The following is a 25,246-nucleotide window of genomic DNA, read 5'->3' as shown; positions in this document are numbered from 1 at the left end:
TCCTATCTGTTACACCTGTTGTACACCTTTGGTATAATTCCTGATTTGGACTCACTTTGCATTGTTTCTATATATTTTAAAATACAAGAAAGCATTGGGGATTTTTTTTTTAATACCTGTTTTGGATTGAGTAAATGGATTTTACTTAGTTTTAACACATCAAAGTTAGCTCTTGACACAAAGAAAAACTAACAGTTTGACTCAAAGTTAAGGTTTTATTTTGAAGTGGTAAGACTTAAAAGTGAACCAATTCACAATAAAAATGTAAAGCTGCATAGTTTGCAACTTTTTAAATAAAGGTAGAAAGTCGTAAATACAGAGGAGCATGTATGTTTATATGTATCTAGGAAGCCAGAGCTATTTCTTCAGGTTTCATCTTACCATGCTTAGTAGCCTACTTAGCTTCTTACCCCATTAGCCGAGTTACAATAAGCTGTCTTATTGAGGCTTCATGTGAATCTTCTGATTTAACATTTTGGAGCACCTGACCGCATTACCGGGGATGAGGATGAATGCAGTAGCAAGCTCTAAAATGTATACCCTTTTATGAATGGTCAGAATTCCATCAACTATAACTATTCTTTTTTGATGGTCAGAATTCCATGAACTATAAACCTTTTTTATGAACTGTCAGAATTCCATCAAATATAAAACATTCTTTTGATGGCAGTAAGATGACAGCAAGCAGTACTTTTTTTTTAAGTGAGCATTTTATTCCTTATACAAAATACATTATATACTCTTGGTGTCTGCAGTTCTCTTAAAATAAGGAGATAATTGATAGGCCAGTCATCATTTTGGACTTCATACCTATTTTTAAAAGCCAGGTTATTTTTTTATTATAACTTTTAGAATGTATTCATTGCAAGAGAATGCTGTTAACAGGATAAGACAGTATAAGTTTGTATAGATTAAGTTAAAAGCTTATTTTAACGTATAATGCATGGTAGGATGCTTTTAAAAATGTGCATTCTAAGTTGAAAGCCTTGAAGTCATTGTAGTTATACTTTTGTTCCTAAAAATTACTTCACAAAGGAAAACCTCTCATTTCTGGGGAATTTTCTTAATCTTTAGTTTACAATAAGAAAGAAAAGCTTCATTTCAAATGTTTTAAAACATTATAGTCATATAACTTTAAGTGTGGTTTGATACATAGTTTGCTTTGTTCTACGTGTGTTAAAGTCTACTTAACTTGCTAAATCTAATGTTAATCTGCTTTGTAAAATGCTGTGTATGTAGGAGCTCTTAGTTACTTGTATTAGTGGAGAGCATTGCTACAATCCAAGTAATTATTTTTGAATGAATGTGATGTGTCTCTCTCCTCCTGCTCCCCCATTTTATTTTCTTAATCCTATTTTGATTAGGCCACTTACAAAGATGAGTTAATTATCTGAGCAAAAGTTTAGTTCCTTTTAAAATACTTTATTTTTTTGAGCCTGTTTATTGAGCCTTAGAAATATAGAACATGGTTTGCTGACAGTTCTCAGTATAACTTTCTGTAAGATAATGCAGTGGTAGTAGTCACACTAAATAACACTTGGAATCATATAGAGCTTAGGTAAAATGGTATTGTTTGGAATATTTTTCCCTTTGTCATATTCTCCTACTTATAGATTTACTTTATAAAAGTGATAAAAAATGCATTCAATTTGCTATGTCAGATTCACTATCACAAACTGGCCTTACATGGGCATTCCTTTAAGCATAGGCCCACTATTTTAAGCAGCATTTAACTGAAATTCTAGCTCCATTAAAATATCTGTTGATTTTGGTTATCATAGCATTTGCTGTACATTAGCATCTAACTGGTTCTACTGAGAGAGTAATTTTTATGTTTATCATTATACTTACTAGCTTTTGGGAAAGAGGGAGAAGAGAACAGTTCAGACATTGTCAACTGTTTTTTGAGTTCTTCACATTTCTGGATCATCAGCCCTGTCATTAAGTCTCTGTTTAAAATGCCAGTTAACTTTTGTATAATCACAAGTGAGATACTAATTAGGATACTAATTAAGATCACATATAAGAACTTTTGAAGTGGAATACAACCAACTCTTGATTATTCGTAAACTGTTTAACCATTACATTAATGGGTTCTGCTTTCAACTTCTTGGTGGCAGGGCTGTCTTCACAGTGTAGATTATTTGTGAACATTTTGTTCCATTGGCTGTTTCTTAAATAAAAACTCTGTGTAACAAGGAGATGGAAGGGAAGAACACTTCAACTGAAACACCAGTAATGGAGAGAGCAAGAAAATTATTACAAGTTGAATCTGCTCAGGAAAATGAATTTCTGTGTCCATATTTAATTGAAATGTAAACAAAAATTTAGCCTTTTATTGACCTTTGTTTTGGTGGTTTGTAAATCATATTTATATTCACCCACTTCCCTTTGGGAAATTACTTCTTAAGTAGTTTGCATCTTCTCTTCAAATTCTCCAAAGCAGCGGTAATGTAGCATGCCCTAAGCTAAAAAGAGGTACAGCACTTGTTGGCAGGAATCCACCTTGTGGGTTGAGGGTTCAATCCATATCTGATTCGATATGTATATGTCCTCACTGATATTTATCGTATGTCTCTCTTTTATAGAATTAAACTGAGAGCCCCTCCACTAAATAAAAACACAAGCCGATCTGTAATCAGTGGCACACTTGGGTTGCTTTGCTGTCCTCCACATGATGAGATAACCAAGATAGCATATGTTCTTCCATAGTGATGTAATGAGGAAAAGAGAAACTTTTGGATAATGTTCTGGACCCGTGGTCGGCAAACTGCGGCTCGCAAGCCATATGCGGCTCTTTGGCCCCTTGAGTGTGGCTCTTCCACAAAATACCACGGCCTGGGCGAGTCTATTTTGAAGAAGTGGTGTTAGGAGAAGTTTAAGTTTAAAAAATTTGGCTCTCAAAAGAAATTTCAATCGCTGTACTGTTGATATTTGGCTCTGTTAACTAATGAGTTTGCCGACCACTGTTCTGGACAATTAGGAAGATGTCAGAAAAATAGGTCAACATATCAGAACGTCAATTATGGGGCCAATTATTGAGTGAAAGACTCAATGAAACTTCTGCACCTTGCATTTTCATGGATTATAAATGGTGGTAGGACCTCTAAATCCTAATTTTAGGAAAACAAAATTTGATGTGTAAAATGTGTATGGGAATAATCATAGCTTATATTGACTTAAAAGTTTACAATGCTAGTATTGCCACTGAGTTTAGAAATCATTTCATTTAAATGGTATGTTGCAACATGCAAGCTCCTGTATATGTCTTGTAAAATACAAGAAATGATATTAGCCACTCATTTTTTCTGTATGCCAGATTTCACAAAGTTGAACTTTAATCCAGCCAATTAGTGTTTGAGCTATTACAAAAGTGAAGACATCAGTTTCAATTTCTCATCTTCTATGTGATACGGAGTCCTTCTGGCATTTGTTCCATTCCAGTAACATTGTTTTGGGGAGGCCCACCAGCTGCTGGGGGAAAGGTGGGCTGGGGAAGCCATTTAGGAAAGGTGCTCTCTGAATGGGTCTGAGTAGTAAATTACACCAACAGTGATGATCGAAAAGAAGGGAAAAGTTCGGCATTACAGTAAGCTTGTGATTATTTGCTAAAAAGAAGGGAAAATAGCTTATTAAAAGTGCTGACTTGGGACCACTAGTCAGATTTAAAGTTTCAGTTTTAGGAAATAACTTTGCACCCTCTCCTTTATGACTGTCCTTTCTGGATTTGATTCTTTTTACTTTCATAATTGTAGTGCTTACTGGACTTTAGGCTAGGAATGAAATAATGAAGGAAATGGTGATATTGTTAGAAAAGGAACTTAAATAGAGCCATGAGTTATATGAAAAAATTAAAAGCAGCATTCATACTGGCTTGTCTGCAAGTCATGAATAATTGACTTTTGAATTATAGAAATAGGATTCATTCATTTTAATAGGATTCAATAATAGTGACAGGTGACTACAGGAATTAGAATGGTCTTGCATCTGTGCTATTTGACTAGGAGGGAGAAGAGGAGAAGCGCACCAACGAACTTCATCAGAAGTTCGTGTCTGTCTCAGTTTGGGGTTATTTAAATTATTTGGGGCAAAATGCTCAATGTGCAATATGTTACAAAAATGAACCTTTAAATTATTTAGATATTTGGCTTTAAGAGAATCCTAATCAATAAGAAAATTGTAATTTTTTACAATATTGCAATCTTTTTGAAATGGAACTTTAAAACAATTTTAAGGAATTTAAGCTAACATTTCTTGGCGTACTGAAAATTATACTCTAAAACTCTTCCATAAATTAATATTAGCGCTTTATCCTATATAATAAAACCCTAATATGCAAATTGACCGAACCGCAGAACAACCGGTCGCTATGACGCGCACTGACCACCAGGGGGCAGGTGCTCAATGCAGGAGCTGCCCTCGGGAGATCAGTGCACTCCCACATGGGGAGTGCCGCTCAGCCAGAAGCCAGGCTCACTACTGGTGCAGTGGCGGGAGCCTCTCCCACCTCGAGGCAGCGCTAAGGAACAGTGAGCCCGGCTTCTGGCTAGCAAGCACAGCGGTGGTGGCGGGAGCCTCTCCTGCCTCTGCAGTAGCACTAAGGACCCTTCAAGGGATGTCCACTTGCTGGCTTAGGCCTGCTATCCGCAGGACATCCCCTGAGGGATCCTGGACTGCGAGAGGGCTCTGGCCGGGCTGAGCCTACACCCCGCCACCCCCCCCCCCCACCTGCATTGCACGAATGTCATGCACTGGGCCTTTAGTTTTCTAATAAGGATTATGGAGTGTCTGTAATGAGCTGACAACCCTGCCAGGAGTTTTCTGTACATGTGTTACATTATCACACAGTAGCCTCCCCATGTCTGATCGTGGTGTAGTCTGTTACAGGTGAGGACGGAGTGAAGTCATCTGCTCCAGAGTGTGAAATGAAGTGAAGTGGCAGAGCCAGGGTGTGAACCCAAGTGTCTGGTTTGTCTTCCTGGACCCTTGCCTTTGCCTGCCTTTCCCCAGGGGCGCTCCTGGAGGCTTACTGAACTATATGATAGAATGACCTTTGAAGTTTACTGGGTCATTTCTGTCCAATCGGAATGCACCCATTTACCATAACCAATAACTTTAGTCTCCTGATGGTTAATTCATCCCATGCTACTGTCTAATACAGGGGTGGGGAACGTCCAACCCGTGGGCCATATAAGGCCCATGAAATCTGGCTTGGCCCTGCCAAGGCATTAGGGGTGAGTTAATTAAATGTTAATTAAATATAGCAGGCTAATTTATAAATTTTGTATGGCCCGTGAATGATGTGATAAGTATCCAAGTGACGCTTGGCAGGAAAAAGGTTCCCCATTCCTGGACTAATATGTACTACAGTATGCCATTCATTAGGTCAGTGAGTAACAGTTGGCCTTGCCTTGAGAGTTGTCTACGGAATAAGGTAGGAAAGGAACAGATGGCAGCTCTGATTAGCAGAAAGAGAAGGAATCATTTGTGAAAGATGAGGAGACTTGATGTAGCCAATAGAGATGACGCTATCAGGCTTGTGACAGGCCATGAAGTCCTGTTACCCAGGACGGGGAAGACTCGGCCTAGTACTTAGCAGTGTAGTACTAGGCCGAGGTGTTGTCTATAAAGAGCTGCCTATTTAGGGAAGGAACTACACCCCCCACCCCCACCCCACCCCCGATACAAGGTAGCCAGTGATAGTGTCTGTTGCTAGGGAGATACAGTGTGTAACTTAGATGCCTCCAAGGAAGACTGTTTCCAGTTGTTAGTTAATTTTACTTTAGAGTAGTGTTTAGGATCTTTGGAAGATAGTAATAACACAATGGTTATGTGTTTTAGCTTATGGAAGACTTGGCCACAGTAGAGAAAAATTTTCTAGAATAAGAGCTTAATCATTAAGGAAGCTCTAGATTGTTCAGTGTCTCTATTTCTTAAATCTGTAAAGACTTATTAATCTACATTTATGGATATTGTACCGGAAGTGTCTTTCAAAGAATGCTAAAGACTTAAACTAGTTTTGTACATTTGCTAATGAATCCTTTGGTTCTACATTGTTTCAGAGTTTTTGCCTTTTTAATTTTATAGATATAGTAGAGGCCCGATTCACGGATTTGTGCACCGGTGGGTTCCCTTAGCCTGGCCTGTGCCCTCTCACAATTCAGGACCCCTTGGGGGATGTCGGAGAGTCATTTTAGGCCCAATCCCCGCAGGCCAGGCTGAGGGATCCCATTGGGCCTCCAGTATGCATATAAGATTTTTGGTTAATCTCTTCCCCCTCTCCCTCCCCCTTTCCTCTGAGATTCATCAGTCTGTTCCATGTCTCCATGCCTGTGTGTTGAGCGTCAGCCCCCTGGTGGTCAGTGTGCATCATAGCGAACAGTAGAACAGTCGCTTAGGCTTTTACATATAGTATACAGACTAGAGGCCCGGTGCACCGATTTGTGCACCAGTGGGGTCCCTCGGCCTGGACTGTGGTGATTGGGCCTAAAATGACTCTCCGACATCCCCCGAAGGGTCCTGGATTGTGAGAGGGCGCAAGCCAGGCCAAGGGACCCCACCATGCACAATTGGGGCCGGAGAGGGACTACGGAGGGCTCCAGGGAGTGTCCGGCCCATCTCGCCCAGGCCCAATCGGCTGGACCCCAGCAGCAAGCTAACCTACTGGTTGGAGCATCTGCCCTCTGGTGGTCAGTGCGCTTCATAGCTACTGGTTGAACAGTCGCTTAGGCTTTTATATATATAGATGTCTACTTGGAATGTTCTGTTGCAGTTATTGGAGAAACCACTAGGTGATGCTAAGAGACTTGAATTTCAGATTGTGGAAGATCAACAGTGAAATGGCTTTTTTACCTGCTTGCTCCTTAAAGTACACAAACCAAAAGTAATGGCTAGAAGTTGGCATCAGTTCAAAGGGAGGGTTGATTAGAAACTAAAGATTTCTGTCCAACCAATGCATGCTGTTTCCCAGCTGAATGTTGGAAGGAAGTCAGCTAGTAGTCAATTTTAAGTTGAATCTGTTCTCTTAATTCCAGAGCGTTTGAATGTTTCATTCTTCAGGGGTGCAGATTATTCTGGGTGTGTAGCTTAGTTAAGAATATAAGAGGAGATGATCTTTCAGTGGATCTTAGAGCAGTTCATTCTTGATGTTTTTGTATCTGCCTTTTCAGAGTGAAGTTAGCCTTGTTGTAAATGATTTTTTTGTCTAACGATATGAATTTAAAGTGCTTTTGATTATCTATAAATATATTGGTTATTTTGTGTTTTGAGTCTATTAAAACAGTTGACATGGAAAGGAAGTTTTAGATCTTTTATACCTGTCCCTGGCCATTTTCTTTCCATTTTCCCCCAGTGTCTGTATTGAACAGGAATTAATGTTGTCAAGCCCCTTCTCCACCTCCCTCTTGGACCTTCACCCCAAACCCTCACCCTAAAAGACTTTGCCTCCTATGCCCTTGAGACCCTGAAACCTGCTTCTGTCCCCACTACTAGTTCAAATTCCCTGTCCTTCTGGATCACTGTTACGGGTTCTTCTGGCCTGTCGCGTAGACATGGTGCTCCTTAGGGTTCCATCTCTCACCCATTGCTTCTCTTGCTGCATGTGTTGTCCGAATGCACACTTCCAGCCCAAGCTGCAGGGGCCTGTGTGTATGTTAAGTATAGATATGTACTTGCTGATCTGTGATTGTAAGTTTACTAGTTACTGGTGTCATCTGGGTACCTCTTCTCAGCACCTCTAAAAAGTAAACTCATTATCTCATCACAGTACAGAACAAAAAGTAACCCACTCATCCTGTTGTATTTCTTCTGTGGGTAGAAGGCACTGTTACCCCAGCTGGGGATGTGCTTCTGGTATCAGCTGCCATTTGTTGTCATCAGCTCTGGCTGCCTCAGGGTTTATCCAGTCCTTGGCTTGGGCTGAGCATCCCTTCCACTGATCCCTTTCAGCTTCGCCTGCCCTGTGATGTCCCTTCCTCACTGGCTGCAAGCTCTCCTGCAGCCGGGCCGCGCTCAGCCATTTCCATCTCTGTCTCCGTGCCTCCAGCAGTTGTCGCCCAGACAGGGCTCTGCAAAGGGCAGGATGTTGTTTAACAGAGGTCCTGTGTTAGGAAGGCAGTTGATTTTGAGTCTTACAGTTCTGTAAAAACTTAATGGGTTCTAGATATAAAAATACCATGACAAAGATTTATAGGTATCATGCTGGGTGTTATTTGGGATTGATGCTTATTGGAAAATGCAGGGGGTTTTGTAATGTTTATATTAACTAATTGCCATTCTGAGCACACATTGGAAATTAAGACTGTTGTGATAATATGGCTCTAAGACAAGATGTGAAAATCTGTTGTAAGTAGACCTTAACCTCTGGAGAAAAGTTAGTATCTGAAACCTTAGAGTAAAAGGATTTTAAAGTGGAACCCGTTGTCTCATGAGAAGAAAGAGCCCAGCTTCTGGAGTCAGGTAGACCCAGGTTCACGTGTCAGTTCAGTTATGTGACCTACACCAATTACCTGACGCCTCGACCTCAGTTTTCTCACCTGTGAAATTGGAGTGATTCTGCTGTTTGCTTGATAGGGTTCAGATGATTATGAAAAATACAAATAAAACAGCCCAGTGTCTGCCACATGACCGCTACTGTCTGTGCTGGGTGTTATCACATGGAGGCTCCTGGTTCAGTTCTGTAAATGACCCATTACTCATCGAAGGCACAGTACTGTTCCCTGTAGTAAGAGAGGTGAGAGGAGTTTTGCAAGCTTAGTCCAATTGAATAGATTCCATTGGGTTCTCTTGAGCCTATAATGTTTTCCTTTTTATAAATGGGAAAATTATTCCCTGTGCTTCCTCAGTTAGAGGAAAGAGGGCATTTACTCTCACAGGAGAAATGGACGGAGTGTGTTGATGTTAGAATTTTGCAAATTAGTTCCTTCATTTAATGCTTAAGTCTGGGACCAGCCAGAAAAGGCTGCTTTTGTTTGAGCAATGCCTTGGAGGGATGCTGCCATTAAATGTGTGCTCACCTAGTGCTTCTTTCCTGGTGCACAATGTAAAAGGAAAGGGAGGCTGTGTGGTCCGGCCACACAAAGACCATGCATTTCAGGTGCTGGATGTGCTAGTGCTACCTTGCTCCTGTGTGATCACAGGCAACTATTTAACCTTTCAGGGCCTCAATTTCCCTATTGGTGAAAGGGGATAGGGGTGGTACTCCTGGATTAATAAGGAGTAAGTACAGCCAGTTAACATATGTAAATTGTAAAGCACTTGCTAAGTATAGACAGTGTCCATAAATTGTAGTTGTCACTGTTACAAGTTTCAAAATGACATTTCTGAAAAAAATATTTAAAGTATTTAATTTTAAAAATCATTACAGCATTGTATAAGGATGGCATTTAAAGCTATTTTAAGACTATGAAGCAGGGAGATGTCCATGGGTGAAACCCAAAGATAAATGGAATAAGGGAATTCCGGTGTACAAAACAGTCCCTAAACTCGACTTCTAATGAAAAATACAGTTCAGTTAGTAGAAGATAGTAGTCCCCCAAAAAGCAGTCATTGAGCACCCATTGTGATGTGTTGTGTGCTGGAGTAGTTGCTGGTGATTCGTTCAGACATGGAGGAGACTCAGGCTCTGCACGGAAACCCCTTTATAGCCAGCGTCTCCAAGACCATGCTGTTACCAAGGCAGGCCTAGCTGTCTGTCAGTCTTTAAGAGGAAAGGCTGTGTTTTTTAAATCCTCTAATATGACATTTGTTCCTTATTAAAATAGTTATCATGCTTCCTAGTTATATTCCCACAAGAAGACAAATGATGGTGTTTGGGAGAACTTTTTAAAAATTTTAATCATTAAGTAATGTACATGATGTTGAATGGAGTGAAGCTTTAACCCCATATGCCTTTTCTTTGGATATGTGCTTTATTGGAGGGGTTTTGAACACTCTCCCAGATAGAGCATAAGAATTTGCTTCAGTGTTACTCACTAGATGTCATTAACTTCTTAAATATGCTTCTTTACTCTTTCAGAGTTACTGGAGAATGTAACCCTAATACATAAACCAGTTTCATTGCAACCCCGTGGACTGATCAACAAAGGAAACTGGTGCTACATTAATGCTGTATCCTTCTTAGATGCTGTTCCAAGGCCGACTTACTAGAGTTTTCTCATCCTCAGCCTCCATGGGGCATCTACCCTAAATTTTGAATCCAGAAACGTGGTTCCTTAGTTTGCCTACCTTGCTTCTAAACAGTGTTACTCCTCATGCTCCAGGAAGATTTGTTAATCTGGTAATGACAGAATCAGGCAAGTTTTCTTAATAGAGTGGTCCCAAATACTAGGGCAGAGTGACCATTTACAAATGGAAATTTTGTTTTCGTCAAGTTCTTGTATGTAAACTGCTGACTGCAGAGTAAACCGTTAAGTGGGTATCAAAAGGCAGTTATCCCCATGGTGATTTGGTTCATTCCCTTTGTGTTTACATATCTAAGTTGTTCAGGGTCCTTGGCTTATTTAGTTTTATGTGCTCTTGTGCTTGATGTGCCTTTTGGAAAATTGGTGTGTCTGTTTCCTTTCCTTTACACTTCCTTACTGCCAATATTTAGACACTGCAGGCACTAGTTGCTTGCCCTCCGATGTATCACCTGATGAAGTTCATTCCTCTGTATTCAAAAGTGCAAAGACCTTGTACGTCAACACCCATGATAGACAGCTTGTAAGTAAGGTGCTTAAAAATGTATTGAAGGGGAGTGGGTTTTTTCCCCTCTGATTATTAGAATTCAAATAGTTTAGCAAAGTTTTGATTTCCTGCAAATGAGCCCTATGCTATTTAAAAAAAATTTGGTATTCATGATTTTGTATGGAAGTTAACCAGAAATGGAATTGGAGCATTGTTTATATGTTTTCTTTAGATTCTGTGAGTTTACCAGCTTATCACTTAAAATATACCAAAAACTTACATAGAAAAGATTTAAGAACTCACTAGCTGTTACAGCATTGGTTGCCTAAAATTTGCTATCTTCATACTAATTAATATTCTACTTAGCCATCAAGGCTTTTTAATAAGAGCATTTCTTATAAAATAATGTATTTCTAACATTTTCCTCCCTCATGTTTAGTGTTCGGCTAATGAATGAGTTTACTAATATGCCAGTACCTCCAAAACCCAGACAAGGTGAGTAAAATGAGCTCTTCTGATGAATTACATATTGGGAGTTTGAAGTCAGATGACTGAATTTGATAAATTCAGTCTTATTGGGAGGAAAAAAATTTAAAAAATAGATGTTACTATACCTATGCAATTTTCAGCATTGGGTGGGTGTGGGAGGGAATTTTGATGATTTTGCTTTTTGTCATTTTTAGGCTTCCTTTTTGTTATGAAAATCTATGTTCTGTTTCCATTGCAGCTCTTGGGGATAAAATCGTGAGGGATATCCGCCCTGGAGCTGCCTTTGAACCCACATATATTTATAGACTCCTGACAGTCATCAAGTCGAGCCTGTCTGAAAAGGTTTGGGACTCCTCTAACGTGGCCACTGGAGTGTTGCCTTTTACTCCATTTTATGCCTTAACTATTGCTTATTCAGGGCTTGCCCTCTTTGTAAGTGCTGTGATGGGTGGGTGTGTTCCGTAGATTTAGGCTTGTTATGGAGTCAGTTGGTTGGATTAATTTAAAGAGGTTGGTGGTAATCATAATTAGAACCAACTCACGTATCATTTACTGTGCACCAAGTATTGTAAGTTCTTCCATATATTAACTTAACCTGGCGAGGAAAGTATGATTATTCTCTCCTTGTTATGCTTGAGAAGAGTGAAGTCATTGCTTAAGGTCACACAGCTTATACATGGGCAGAGCACAGCTTTAGCTTCAGCTCCTTAATCCCTGCCCTGCACTGCCATTCGGGTCCAAAGGAAGCATTTGTGGCTGCTAATTTCAGGACTCCCAGTGTGAATGAAAATCCTGGGCTTGTGTAGGGAGGTGGCCCTAAACAACTAGTTCTTGTTCTTCTATTTAGTTTAACAAAACAACTTTTAAATAACTTTTCTTATAAAGGCAATGCATATTGTAGAAAATTTCATAAATACAGAAAAGCATAATTTAAAAAAACCCATTAGTTCCATCACTTGGAGATAACTGTTTAATCTGTCTCTCCTTTCCTCCATCCTCCCCTCCCCTCCCCCATCTCAGCTGTCCAAAGAAAAACTCAAATGTTTTGGGGGTGGGGGGGGGGTGGGGAATACTTTACATGAGATTGTGTTGAAAATTTAAGAGGAAGCATAGTTTGAATATGCAGGTAATTATATTCCCTGCAGGTGTTAGATAGTGATCATAGCAATCGGTTGGAATTAATGTGGTCATATTTACCCTTTTCAGGGTCGACAAGAAGATGCCGAGGAATACTTGGGCTTCATTCTAAATGGACTTCATGAGGAAATGTTGAACCTAAAGAAACTTCTCTCACCAAATGATAGTAGGTTATGATGTATTTGCTACAAAAATGTGTGAGAATATTTTCTTAAGAATTATTTATTTTGCCCTAGCTGGTTTGGCTCAGTAGATAGAGCATCAGCCTGCAGACTGAAAGGTCCCAGGTTCGATTCCGGTCAAGGGCACATGCCTGGGTTTCGGGCTTGATCCCCATTAGGGGACGTGCAGGAGGCAGCCAATCAATGATTCTCTCTCATTATTGATGTTTCTATCTCTCTTTCCCTCTCCCTTCCTCTCTGAAATCAATAAAGATATATTTTTTTAAAATTATTTTATTTTTAATTCTCACCCAAGGGTAGTTTTTTTCCATTGATTTTTTGAGAGAGAGTGGGAGGAAGGAGTAGGGGGAGAGAAAGATACATGGATTAGTTGCTTCCTGTATGCACTCCAGCCGGGGCTTGGAATTGAACCTGCAACCCAGGTAAATGCCCATGATCAGGAATCGAACTGTGACCTCCTGGTGCATAGGTCCACACTCTATCACTGAGCACACTGCCCGGGCCATTGTGTTTGTTCTTGGTGTAGAGTCTTGATGTAGAACACACCTTGATTTTGTTCATAAGACTATAAATGACAAATCTGTGTAGGTGATGTATGTAGAACTTTTTTTATTTTAATGTTTTTGCTGTTCTTGTGAAGAGTATCCTAAGCAGGCTGTCTGTTTTCCAGAACTTCCTATTTCCAATGGACCCAAAAGCTACTCAGTGAATGAGGAAGAGCAGGAAGAACCAGGTGAAGGAAGTGAGGACGAATGGGAGCAAGTGGGCCCCAGAAATAAGACTTCAGTCACTCGCCAGGCGGACTTCATTCAGACCCCAATCACTGGCATTTTTGGGGGACACATCAGGTTCATGTTTTTCTGGAATATTTTAGTATTTGCCTTTTTCAAGGTTTTGAGATTTTGTTAAAGCGGGGAGGTAATAGATTTATCCTAAGACATTTTGACTTGCTGGTTTCCCTCTACACTTCTGTGTACTCTCCTCTTGGACTTCTGATAGTTCTCTTGCCAGCCACCACTGCTTTCACACTACCCATTGTGGCCTTTCTGTAGAGGGCGCTGTACCCCAGGCACCTGTCTGCCCTCCATCAACATTTACATTCCCTCAGCCCAGCTGTTCACAGCTAGGTTGGAAGGGAAGAGAAGAAATTATGTATCTCATTGGAGGAATTGTAGGCACTGGACCAAGTGAGTTTAAAGTTAAGGGAATGTGGGGGAGCTACTTGTACATAAAGGAGGACCTGTGACCTCGCCCTGGAGTACCTGGCACCTCCTGTGCCCCAGTTCCCTAAGCCAGCTGCTTTACATGCATTCACCAAATTCCCCTAAAAGGCTTTTATTTATATAATTCAGCCATGTAGTACTACCATGATGTTGAATTCAGTAAGACTCATTCGTCTACAGGGAGATTTACTCATCTGGTCTGAAAGGACCTCATTATAGCACATTTCCTCCCCTAAGGCCTCACAGCAGAGCCTACCAGGGTGGTGTATTAGTGAGACTCTTAGTCTTTCGTTGCCCCAAATACTGTGTATCCACAAGAAATAATACCCTTTCCAGGCATCGAGGGTTAGTTCAATCCCTGCTCTAAAACAACTTAGATTGAGTACCTTTCAACAGGCTAATGAAAACCTCAGAAAATGTGCACTGACTTCTCACAAGCTAGTCAGTGATGCTGGAGGACTGGATTTAGAAGCCAGTTGTGCCATGTGACCTTGAACAAGTCACTCTGCCCTTTGCTGCGAATTACTTCCAGGGCCCCTTTCTATTCTGGAGTCTCTCCGTGTCAGCCTGTGGTCATGTGTGCTCTGGGGAATGCCCAACCTCCGATCGCTGCCACTGTAACTTGTTTTTGCCAGATATGGCTCCTTGGGTTGGGCCATGTTGGGAGAAGAGAGCAGGGGTCCAGGTCTGTGAACAGCAGTGAGAAGAGACTGAGTGTGCCCTGGGCTCTCCATTGGACCAGCAGCCTGATGTTAGCATTCTTGGGGCACTCACTCAGGGATGGGAAAGAGGGTGATGTGTAGACAGAGCATCATATTTTTGCCCAGGTGTAGCATCAGAATATGGCCACTGATGGCCAACGTACCCAAGTTCCCAAATTTGTGCGAGAATGACCCATGGGAAAAGCCAGAATCCACTTGTGGCATGTCTGGCTTGGCCTGAATGGCTCTGCCATGGTCCCTTGCCTCAGGCTCTGGGTTCTTTGTGTTGAAATTGGTTATTGATACGCCTTTTTGAAAAATGGCAAAGGAAAGGAAAGGAATTGCTTCTTATAATTTAGGAACTTTTCTTTGCATAGCAGCCATCAATCAATCATTTGAATGATTCTCTATTCAAACAAGTGGAAAGGTTTTCTTCTAAAATTCACCCTGTTCTGATGGCTTTTCAGTTTCCACAGAAAGAATCTTTTTTTGTTTGTTTTTTAAATCTTTATTGTTGAAAGTTTTACATATATTCCCTCAGAAGGAATCTTTTTCCACCCTTTTCCCCCGGGATGCTTTTGATTAACTCGAGGCCCTTTGAACCAAGAGGACTACTTTTTGATTTCTTCCCCAACTTCAGTTAGTGGTTTCCCCACTACTCCTCTTTGGAACCAAGGGAGGGGACGAGTGTGGACATGCTTCCTCAGACTGTGCTGGGAAAGCAGCGCATGAAAACCAAACCCTAAGCAGAAAAGCTCTCAGCTCACTCTTCATGCGTCCGCTCTAAGAAGTCTGAATATCCAGCCACACCCGTTTTATTCCGTCTATAAACTAGGTCACTCAGGCTGCAGAAATAGAATCCCTTGTTGAACTCTTGGAATATTTCCTTGCTGAGGCTAAGTGACAGATGGGCCCAACACACAATTTTTACTCAGAAAAACTTAGAAAAAGAAAAATGAAATGAAAAACCAGCTAAGAAAACAAGGTTGAATTGGCAGCCTTCTTCTTGAGGGAGGTAGCCCTGTTTCCTGGAATGTTAACTTGTTTTTTATTATACGCACCCTGCTCCTCTTCTTTGTAAGTCATTTTTATAGGGGAAAATGCCATTAAAAATATTCTGTTTACCTTGAGGTTTCCTCTCTTTTATTAGAGCAGGCTGTGATACTTTGAGAAAATGAAATGTGTCAGCATTTTGAGACCATGCTAGATAGTCACATTTATTAACTGGTGTATTAAATAAAATATGGAGTGGAGGTGAAGGAGTTTGAAGGTGAAATATGTTTTCTTCAGAGCCCTTGAATAGGAAATTGTCAACTGCTGGATTTAGTTGCTAGAAATACTTAGGAGTGGCAGTCAGCAGAATTATTATTTTGTTGTTGTTAATCCTCACCCTGAGGATATTTTTTCATTGATTTTAAGAGAGAGTGGAAAGGAGGGGGAGAGAAACATTGATGTGGGAGTGACACATTGATTGATTGCCTCCTTCATACACCCGACCAGGGCTGGGGATCAAATGGCAACCAGTAGGTGCCCTTGACCAGAATCGAACCAGGCACCTTTCAGTCCATGGGCTGACGCTCTATTCTCTGAGCCAAACTGACTAGGGCCAGAATTATTTTTAAATTCAATATATTTTTGGCTTTTCTGTTCTCGCTGGTCTTCTGAAGGTGATTTTGAATAATCTTATTTTCAGTGTTTATTCCTCTTCTCCTGTTGAATAATCTTAAGAGAAAGTGGGAAGGAGTGGTCTCTTAAGTTTTTTGTTTTCGTTTTCAATTTTTAGGTCTGTGGTTTACCAGCAGAGTTCAAAAGAATCTGCCACCTTGCAGCCATTTTTCACGTTGCAGTTGGATATCCAGTCTGACAAGATCCGTACCGTCCAGGATGCATTGGAAAGCTTGGTGGCAAGAGAATCTGTCCAAGGTTATACCACAAAAACCAAACAAGAGGTATATTCACGGTTGATCTTGAACCTGTCTACTGAGGCACTCGAGTATGGTGGAAAGAACACAGAATTAGGAATGAGGACAGGTGGATTTGAGTTCAGCCTCTTAAATCAGTTGCTTAACTTTTTTGGACTGAGATTTTTCACATTTTTAGATGAAATGGTTGAAACAGATGATCCTAACAATCTCCTTTAGCTCTGAGTCATGTAGCACAAGGGAACAGTCTTGCGGATTATTTATCCTGAGTTGCGTTTAATTTTCTGGCTATCTAATCATGGCACCACAAAGTCAGTGCTACCCCTATCAGAGGCTGGTGGCTTGTTTACATTCCTGATATCATAGAGCAGTTTCATGAGATTCGTCAGGACATAAGAGATTCATAGCACATCTGTTTTGCATTTGATTGTAGATCTTCCAGGACATTGAAGTTGAGGAAGTCATTGTTCTAGTGCCTGTTGCCCTTTGATTTGATCTGGAAAAGATAAAAGTCTTTCAGACTTCAGGAGTGGAGACACAGACTGTAGCTTAGTGTGGTGCACCTGTCAGCTCAATCTGGAGAGATGGGTAGATTCTGCTCTTTGAGAGCTTCCTAGTTCCTGGCTGCCCAGATGTACCAGTTTATGCCTGTTTCCAGCTCTTCAGTTGAGAATGTCTTCTCCATTATTCTCCTAAATTGTGGCAGTGAATTCATACACATCTGTTGGGAAATGAGTGCAGGCTAGTGATGGGCAGTGCTTTTGTGAACAGCTTGTAGTATTCCTGTGAAGCTTGATTGAAATAATAGTGTGTAGTGACTGCAAGGTGAAGAATGACGTCCCAGTGTGGAAAACGTGTCAGCTGCCTGCATCGCTGAGGTGGACATACCCTTGCCTTGTGACCTGTGACCTGAGTGAAGAACAAAAGTCGGATGTGTTCCTCTGGGGACTTCAGTGCATCTGGGGTCTCCTGCATTGGATTGGTGAAGCCAGCTCTTGGGGATTTGCAGAAACTATGCCTAATTCTCTACCATATTTTCTGATTCCTTCTCCTGGGCAGTTTTGTTTAAAATTTAAAAGGGGTGGAAGCCAGTGTCAGAATCTTGGCAGTTGGCTTTGTGAATAAGCTAAGGAGATTCTAGTGGTGGGACTTAATGGAAGAGAAAGCTAGTGGGTACTTGTTTCAGGGAGGTTGCTTTGTGTGGCAGGAATGTGGACTTGGTTGTGGGGACTGTCCACAGCTTGTTCTCTGGCAGCTGTGACTCCAGAGGTGGATGCGCTGTCCTGGCCACTGGGCCACTCTTCCTGCGCTCTTCTTTGAGCCAGCTGTGCGGGTCTGCCTACTCGTCCTGCTGCGGAGGCAGTCCCTGGGCTATCGGGAAAGCCCTTTGTGATGTATCTATTGTTCCCTCTGTTGCTTCTGCTGCAGTTAAACTTGGAGTTTGGGGAGGAGGTGGAATGGGAGGTACGGATTGAGATAGAGGTGGTTATTGGACTATTGTCAGAGAGTGCTAAGGAAAGATGATTTGTTCTGGGCTGAGAGAAAAGATTCAAGAAAGAAGTGGTGTTTTGGCAGAGCCTTGAAGGTTAAAAAGAACAATTCTAGCTGTTCTAGCTCCATGGTCATGATGGTGTGTGGTTATCAGATAAGAGAACACTCAGAAAAGCAGATACTTGAGGAAGGAACGTTTTGGACAACTTGTGATATCTGTAAAGAGCAAATAACACAATTTCTGTAATGTGGTTTTTTAAACTTTTTAAAATACCAAGTTTTTTTTTTTAATGTTTTTATTGATTTGAGAGAGAGAGAGAGAGAGAGAGAGAGAGAGAGAGAGAGAGAGAGAGAGAGAGAGAGAGAAGAAGGATGAAGGAGAGGAAAAGAAATTTCGATGACACATCAGTCGGCTGCCTCCTGAATGCTGCCACTGGGGATTGAGCCCTCAACCTGGGCATGTGCCCTGACCATGAATTGAACTGGTGACTTTTTGGTCCATGGGATGACACTCAACCAACTGAGCCATTTTGGCGAAGCCCAAGTTTAATTTTATTATACTTTTAGGTAAAATGTCTTTGTGTGTGTGTGTGTGTGTGTGTGTGTGTGTGTGTACACGGGATGATGGTTCATGGGAAAATGTGATTAGGGTCTGCTTTTGTTGAGTGATAAAGTGTGCCTCCATTTGTCTGGAAACCCAAAAACACATTTAAGAATTTCAGATTAGCCACCTAGTGAACTGCCAAGCGTCCAAAATGGAAACCATCCCCACACAACATGATTTAAAAAAATTTTTTTAAATATATTTTTATTGATTTCAGAGAGGAAGGGAGAGGGGGATAGAAACATCAGTGATAAGAGAGAATCACCGATTGGCTGCCTCCTGCACGCCCCCTACTGGGATCAAGCCCTCCTACTTGGGCATGTGCCCTTGTCTGGAATCGAACCTGGGACCCTTCAGTACGCAGGCCAACGCTCTATCCATTGAGCAAAACCAGCTAGGGCACGCCACGATATTTTGAATTTAATTGCATCTATAGATGCTTATGGCGTACAAAAGGTGAAGGTAAGAATGACAGGTCTCCACACTGAGAAGCATCCCAGAGACACTTCAATCCAGCCCTCTCAATTCTCAGGTGGGGAATCTGGAGCCATCATTCCTAGTTTCAACTGTTGAGCGTGGTCACGCTTTTCATTCAGTCACAGATTCTGTTAGATACAGAAACACTTGAATACAAAGACACGGTGGGCATGTTATCTTTTCTGAAAGAGTTTATAAGTATAGAGGACAATAAAGGAATGAAGTATTGTTTGTGAAGTTGCATTTTAATAAGCATTCATTAGACCTGTGAAAGTATATATTAAGTTGCATTTAATAAAAAGCATTTATTAGAAGCTATGAAAAGGTTAGAATAAGTAGATTTAGGGTTAAAGCATCTAATTCAAGAAACACATCAGCCTCAGTTTTATCAACACTATGAGAGTTATTAAAAAACAAGCTAATAAATATATAATTCAAGATACCACTAAGTTAGCTTTTTTATGGTTATGCCAATTTGTCATTAGTGCCACAGAACAAAGATTGTTAACATGAGCTCACAGATGGGCTCAGGCACCCAAGGGATCCTCTGCAGTTGTGTTTACAAAGATACATGCGTTTTTCTAAGAAGGACGCCAGTAGCTTTCTAAGGTATTGAAAAGATCTCACAACCCCGGAAAGGTCCAGAAGCTCTGCCATGTACTGTAAGGAGTCGGCCCTTGAGGTCTTTGAGTGGAAGGGGCGTGGCCTTTGCTGCCTGGAGTCAGATGGCCGCTGGACCTGTGTGCTTTGTGTCCCAGGTGGAGATTAGTCGGAGGGTGACCCTGGAAAAGCTTCCTCCTGTCCTTGTGCTGCACCTGAAACGATTTGTTTACGAGAAGACTGGCGGATGTCAGAAGCTGGTAAAAAATATTGACTATCCTGTGGACTTGGAAATTAGTAAAGGTGAGACATATGTAAGGCAACAGCGTTTATGGTGACAGTACTCCTGGAAACCAGTGGGCATTTGACACATGGGCATTTCTGTAGAAGGTCAAGATGAAGGAATTTCTTGACTTTTAATAGACCTTTTTTCAAATTCTCATTAAAATGGCTTTTTAAAAATAAAAGCAAAAATAAAACATGTAATCTTACTAGATTAGAAAAAATAGGTTTTATCCATCAAAATGAGTATCAATTTATAGATTAATGGTACAAAATAATTTTTCTTATACTACGTATTAACAACTGTGTGGATCAGCCTGATTAAGTGGACTTTTTTTTAGTGAATTGGGAATGTTCCCTACAGACCACTGGGGGTTTCTCTGACCCAGTTGCAATAACATACCTGTTAGGTTTGTGTGTTGCCACGAGTCTCCATCAGGTAACCTGGGCTTAGCAGCAGCGGCACATTCTGGCAAAGGCACCAAGTTCAAGTTGTCTTGCTATAAGTACAGCTTGAAGCAGCTTTCCTTGAGAGCTTCAGAATTTGTGAAAAACGTTTTCTGATAATGAAGCTTGATCAGGAGCAACACAAGTTAGAGGTGATTCTTCAAATAATCAGAGTGTCTGGAAAACTGGAAAGAGGACAGGGGATGGCGTCTCCAGGTTGGGTAGAGCTCTGGGTCCCTGTCACCTTCCCTGCCTCCCCCCCTCCCTACAGCACAGCACCCACTTGCCCTGCCTTTTGGGCCAGGTGACTTAGGAACTGGTGGGTGGGAGCCTATGCTTATGATCGGCTTCTACACCCCAGGGATGTTCCATTTCTTCCTGTGGCTGAAAATTTGGACTCCTGTGCCAGTTTATGGTCCTCTCCTCCTCATAGTGAGCTGCTTCATTCCTAGGCAGCATGTTTTTCTGATCCCATCTGAGGACCAGAACAGGGAAGAAACTCCAGCCAAGAATCACATACTGGGTCATCGTCCCAATCTGCATGGCTTTCAGGAAACAGCACGCCAACAGTGACCCACTCTTGCACCTTTCCTCACCCCCAAATTAACCACCTAGTTGGACTGACGTGTGTGGTTTCCTACAGACACTATTTGCATGGCTTTTCTTGTTACATGTATTTTTATATCAGCTGCCACCTCAGATGCTTTCTAGAAAGAGAAATGACAGAGCTGAGAAATAGAGAAGGAGCCAGTAATCTCCAGGTGAACTCTTTTTAAAAAAAAAATAAATTTTATTGATTTTTTACAGAGAGGAAAGGAGAGGGATAGAGAGCCAGAAACATCGATGAGAGAGAAACATCGACCAGCCGCCTCCTGCACACTCCCCACTGGGGATGTGCCCACAACCAAAGCGCATGCCCTTGACCAGAATAGAACCTGGGACCCTTGAGTCCGCAGGCTGACGCTTCATCCACTGAGCCAAACCGGTTAGGGCTCCAGGTGAACTCTTCTCAGCATCTGAGTGGTGCCTCTGTAAAGGGGAACTGTGTGCTTTAAGGATGAGAGGGCCTGGCCTGGACCAGCTGGTAGTCGGAACCTCTGTGGAGAAGCCATATCACTGTTGTGTAATTGAAGTTTTGTGTCCTGACTCCCATGTAAAATATTTTACTGCCTAGGTTTTCTAAGACTGTTTTGGTTTGTTTTTGTTTTATTTTGTTTTTGCCTTTAAGAGGGCAACCCCCTTTTCCCCCATAAACCCCCCCCCCCCACACACACACTTTTTAGAACATCTGCTTTTAAGGGGTTTCTAGCATGAGTTTAGTAGTTTCAGTATGTTACTCATACTTCTTTGATGGATTGGTTGCTGATTATGTCTTTTACTACACTGCACGGCTAATTTTCTTCATGGGTCACTTTTTATGCAAATAAAGGAATGGAGTTTTGTTTCCCTGGTCCACCAGGTAGTTCTGTGAGTGGAGACTTGTTAGTTCTTTGCTTCTGTTACTCTGAGACTCTCTGTAAGTGCTTTTATAGATCGGAGATGTTGATATTTTGTTTTTCAGAGCTGCTTTCTCCAGGAGTTAAAAATAAGAATTTTAAATGCCACAGAACCTATAGACTATTTGCAGGTAAGTAATTTTGTACACTAATTCCCTATTAAAGCAATGATAAAAGAGTTTCTACTCAGGCATAATTTTGCCATAATGCCACTTAACATAAAGAATAGATTTCACTATCGGTATTGCTATGGAATTTCTAAGTCAGGCAATCATTTGGAAATGTGTGTTTTACCTGAAATTTGGTGCTTGGAATTTGACAAAATACCCTCTTGGCTCTAAACTGAGCCCAACATAAGACCTTGTTTGACATGATCATTTCTGTCTCTGAGACAGAGGAGTAGGTTTCAGCCGCCAGGCTGGCACGTTGAGAATGTGACCTTTTCCTGCTGCCGTGTGGTACCTGTAGTACATGGTGCTTGGAGTGGCTGTGACATGGAGTCACCCAGCTGGGTTAGGAGTCCCAAACTGTTCATATATGGCACTGTCAGGTGTGAGTGAGAAGGTAGCCTGAGCTCACATGCTTCTCAGTCAGTCACGGGAATCCCCCTCTGGGGTGGGTAAGGCGGCTGCTGGACAGCCCTGTCCCAGAACCAGGAGCCTGGAGCTCCCTGTGGTTCCAGCTTGTCTCCTAGGCCTTTTTTCCCATTCTTTCTCTTCTATAGCCTGAGTCTCTTGTGCCTTGGAAGCTTTATATCTCTTTTGATAGTTATTTGCTACAATTGTGTTTGCTTTTCTGGCTGTCTTTTTTTAGCATTTTCTAGCTTCTTTATCATCCTTCTGTGTTGCCTTCAGTGAAGTAGGTACTGTGAGTCATCATAGAAGACATTTCATAGAAAACTTAGGATTCTCATTTTTTCATGTAATATAGCATATTCCTATATCACAATCAGTTCCATGAAAATTCCACTTATCCTATATAATAAAAAGCTAATATGCACATTGACCGAACAGCAGAACTACTGGTTGCTATGATGCGTACTGACCACCAGGGGGCAGATGCTCAACGCAGGAGCTGCCCCCTAGTGGCCAGTGCACTCCCCCCCCTCCCGTTCACGAATTTCGTGCACCAGGCCTCTAATTGTAATATAATTCACTAATTCCTTCTAGTGGGTATTTAGGTTCTTCCATTTTTTCATAGTTATAAAATCTGTGTCTAAGATTCTGATACTCTCTTTTAGAACAGTCTTGAAGTGGACTTGGCTAGATCTTTGTAGGTCTCTGGGTGTTTTTTCAGATGTTGATTACTTTATACTGTGGCTCTGTGGGGGTATCTTTCATGTTCTAATTTCCAATGTTCTCTCAAAAGTATTAAATATTCAGCTGGCTGATAACCCTTGCCTAAAGGGCTGACAAATGGAACAACTCTATTTTATGAGCATTTGTTTTATTGTTTGTGACGTATTGAACATTTAAAAGATGTTAAGATGTATGTGTATACCTTTTTATTGTAAATTGTTTAAGGTCTTTGTGTTTGAATAAACTGCCTTGTGTCATTAAGTTCTCTCTCTCCCGCCTATTTTGGTAAGTGTCTCACAAGACCGACAGCTTTTTTGGAGGTAGTCAGGCGGGTGTGTTTAAGCTGTTGGTGTGCAGTGCTTGTCTCACTGGGCCCCCCACCCGGCCCTCTCTTCCAGTGGTCTACCATCACGGCAGCAGTGCGACGGGTGGTCACTATACTACGGACGTCTTCCAGATTGGTCTGAATGGCTGGCTGCGCATCGATGACCAGATGGTCAAGGTGATTAACCAATACCAGGTGGTGAAGCCCGCTGCAGACCGCACAGCCTACCTCCTCTATTACCGCCGAGTGGACCTGCTGTAACCGCCTGTGTGCTGTGTGTGCCGACACCTGCTTGTAGAAACCAACTCTCACTGACTTCCTTCCTCTCTTTAGTGGCTCTTTAGAGAGAAACTCTTCCTCCCTTTTGCAAAAATGGGCTAGAATGAAAAGGAGATGCCTTGGGTTTGTGCACAACATAGTTTATGGTGTCTTCTAACTTCCAAATCAAAATCACTTGGTTGAAATAGACTGTTGCTTGATTTAAGAAAATACACAAAAATCCATAATTTTGAAATAATGCTGATTCCTGAGTTGGAAGGGAACTTGCATTTGATTCCAAGTCTGATTGCTTAGTAGGATGAATTCTGCACCAGCAATGACACTTGTAAATTTGTGAAAATGAATTTTATCTTTACTTAAAAAATGAATTTTTTAATCCATCACACTTTCTTCCCCCACCCTTTAGTTTTTGATAAATGATAAAAATGAGCCAGTTATTGGAGAAGAAATAGTTCTTCAAAAGAAATAAACACAAAAAATGAGTTGCTGGTTCCTATAGGAAAAAAAATACATTTTAATAATTGTGTGACGAGACACATTACAGATCAAACATTTGGAGTTAAGGTGTTAGTCACATAGATGGGTGATTGTAACTTTATTGCCATTAAAAGATTTCAAATTGCATTCATGCTCCTGTGTACACATAATGAAATATGGGCAAAATAATGAAGATTGATCTTAAGTCCACTCTGTTTACTTTTGCTGCCTGCTCTTCTCTAATGCTGCGTCTCCAGTTGTACACAGTTTAGTGATGCCTAGGATATCAAGTTGTTGCCCATCAATAAAAATCACTAAGTTGGTCTAACACTGTGCTTGGAGTTTCTTTGACTGAGTGCCTTTTCCAGCGACTGGGATGCAGGCTGTTGGATCAGCTGACGTGTGTGAGAGAGCCGCGCCAACACTCAGGCTGTGCTTGTTTAATGTTTCCCAAGTGAGAACTGGAGTGATTTGCGTAAATGGGTTTGAATCTTCGAATAGCAGAAAAGGGGAGGTGAAGTCTCCCTCAGTTGTTTCTGTGCCTTATCTAACCCCTGTCCCCGTCCCCCCGCCCCCGCCTTATCAGCGTCACCAAAGTGCTGGGTTTTGATGGACCTAGCATCTTTTGTGTGCCACTGGGGCATCCTGGCCCCGGACGCCACCCTCGCATTTGGAAAGGAAGCCTTCCTGGACTGAAGAGGTGGAGAGGAGGGACGGCCGCCCTCGGGCCACCCCCGTGGCTCCTGTGCCACTAGCGCCCTGCTTTCGCTCATGCGAACAATTCACAGAAATGTCCCTGGGCCTCCAGAGAAGGAGCCTGCTTCCCAGGCTCTTCCTCCTGCCACCTGGTGTTCCCTGTGCGCCGCCCACATTCAGAGCTTACACTCCTCTCGCTGGCCACGGAGCCTACTCACCCTGTTGTAACCCTACTCCGGTTCACTTGGCCAACCTACAAGTCATGTAACCATTAGCTTCTCATGAAAATAACGTGCAAGTGTTTGGAAGCCAAATTAACTTTGGGGGAAGCAACCCACACCAGCAGTAACTTGGCTGAAGATGAAATGAAACCCATTTCTAAAGCACTTCATTGAGTTCAGGGTTGTCATGCTGTGAGCCAGGTCCTGTCTCTCCTGTTGGGAACGCTTACCTGC

The 25,246-nt window shown here is 41.7% G+C and overlaps 1 protein-coding gene across 1 annotated transcript in view; it reads left to right on the top strand.

Moving 5' to 3' along the window:
- The window catches only part of USP10 (ubiquitin specific peptidase 10), a 64,516-nt gene extending 40,093 nt beyond the window's left edge, over positions 1-24,423 (top strand). The window contains exons 5-14 of the mRNA XM_054710017.1: positions 10,016-10,107; positions 10,592-10,701; positions 11,105-11,160; positions 11,393-11,496; positions 12,361-12,457; positions 13,144-13,321; positions 16,181-16,346; positions 19,650-19,794; positions 21,782-21,847; positions 23,413-24,423. Coding sequence (XP_054565992.1) covers positions 10,016-10,107; positions 10,592-10,701; positions 11,105-11,160; positions 11,393-11,496; positions 12,361-12,457; positions 13,144-13,321; positions 16,181-16,346; positions 19,650-19,794; positions 21,782-21,847; positions 23,413-23,600 — 1,202 coding nt within the window. The 3' untranslated portion in view covers positions 23,601-24,423. The remainder of the gene's footprint in view (positions 1-10,015; positions 10,108-10,591; positions 10,702-11,104; positions 11,161-11,392; positions 11,497-12,360; positions 12,458-13,143; positions 13,322-16,180; positions 16,347-19,649; positions 19,795-21,781; positions 21,848-23,412) is intronic.
- The last annotated feature ends 823 nt before the right edge of the window (positions 24,424-25,246 follow it).

Source organism: Eptesicus fuscus, chromosome 21, assembly GCF_027574615.1.
Source record: "Eptesicus fuscus isolate TK198812 chromosome 21, DD_ASM_mEF_20220401, whole genome shotgun sequence".
NCBI lineage: Eukaryota > Metazoa > Chordata > Mammalia > Chiroptera > Vespertilionidae > Eptesicus > Eptesicus fuscus.
This window is presented reverse-complemented; position numbering and strand designations above follow the sequence as displayed.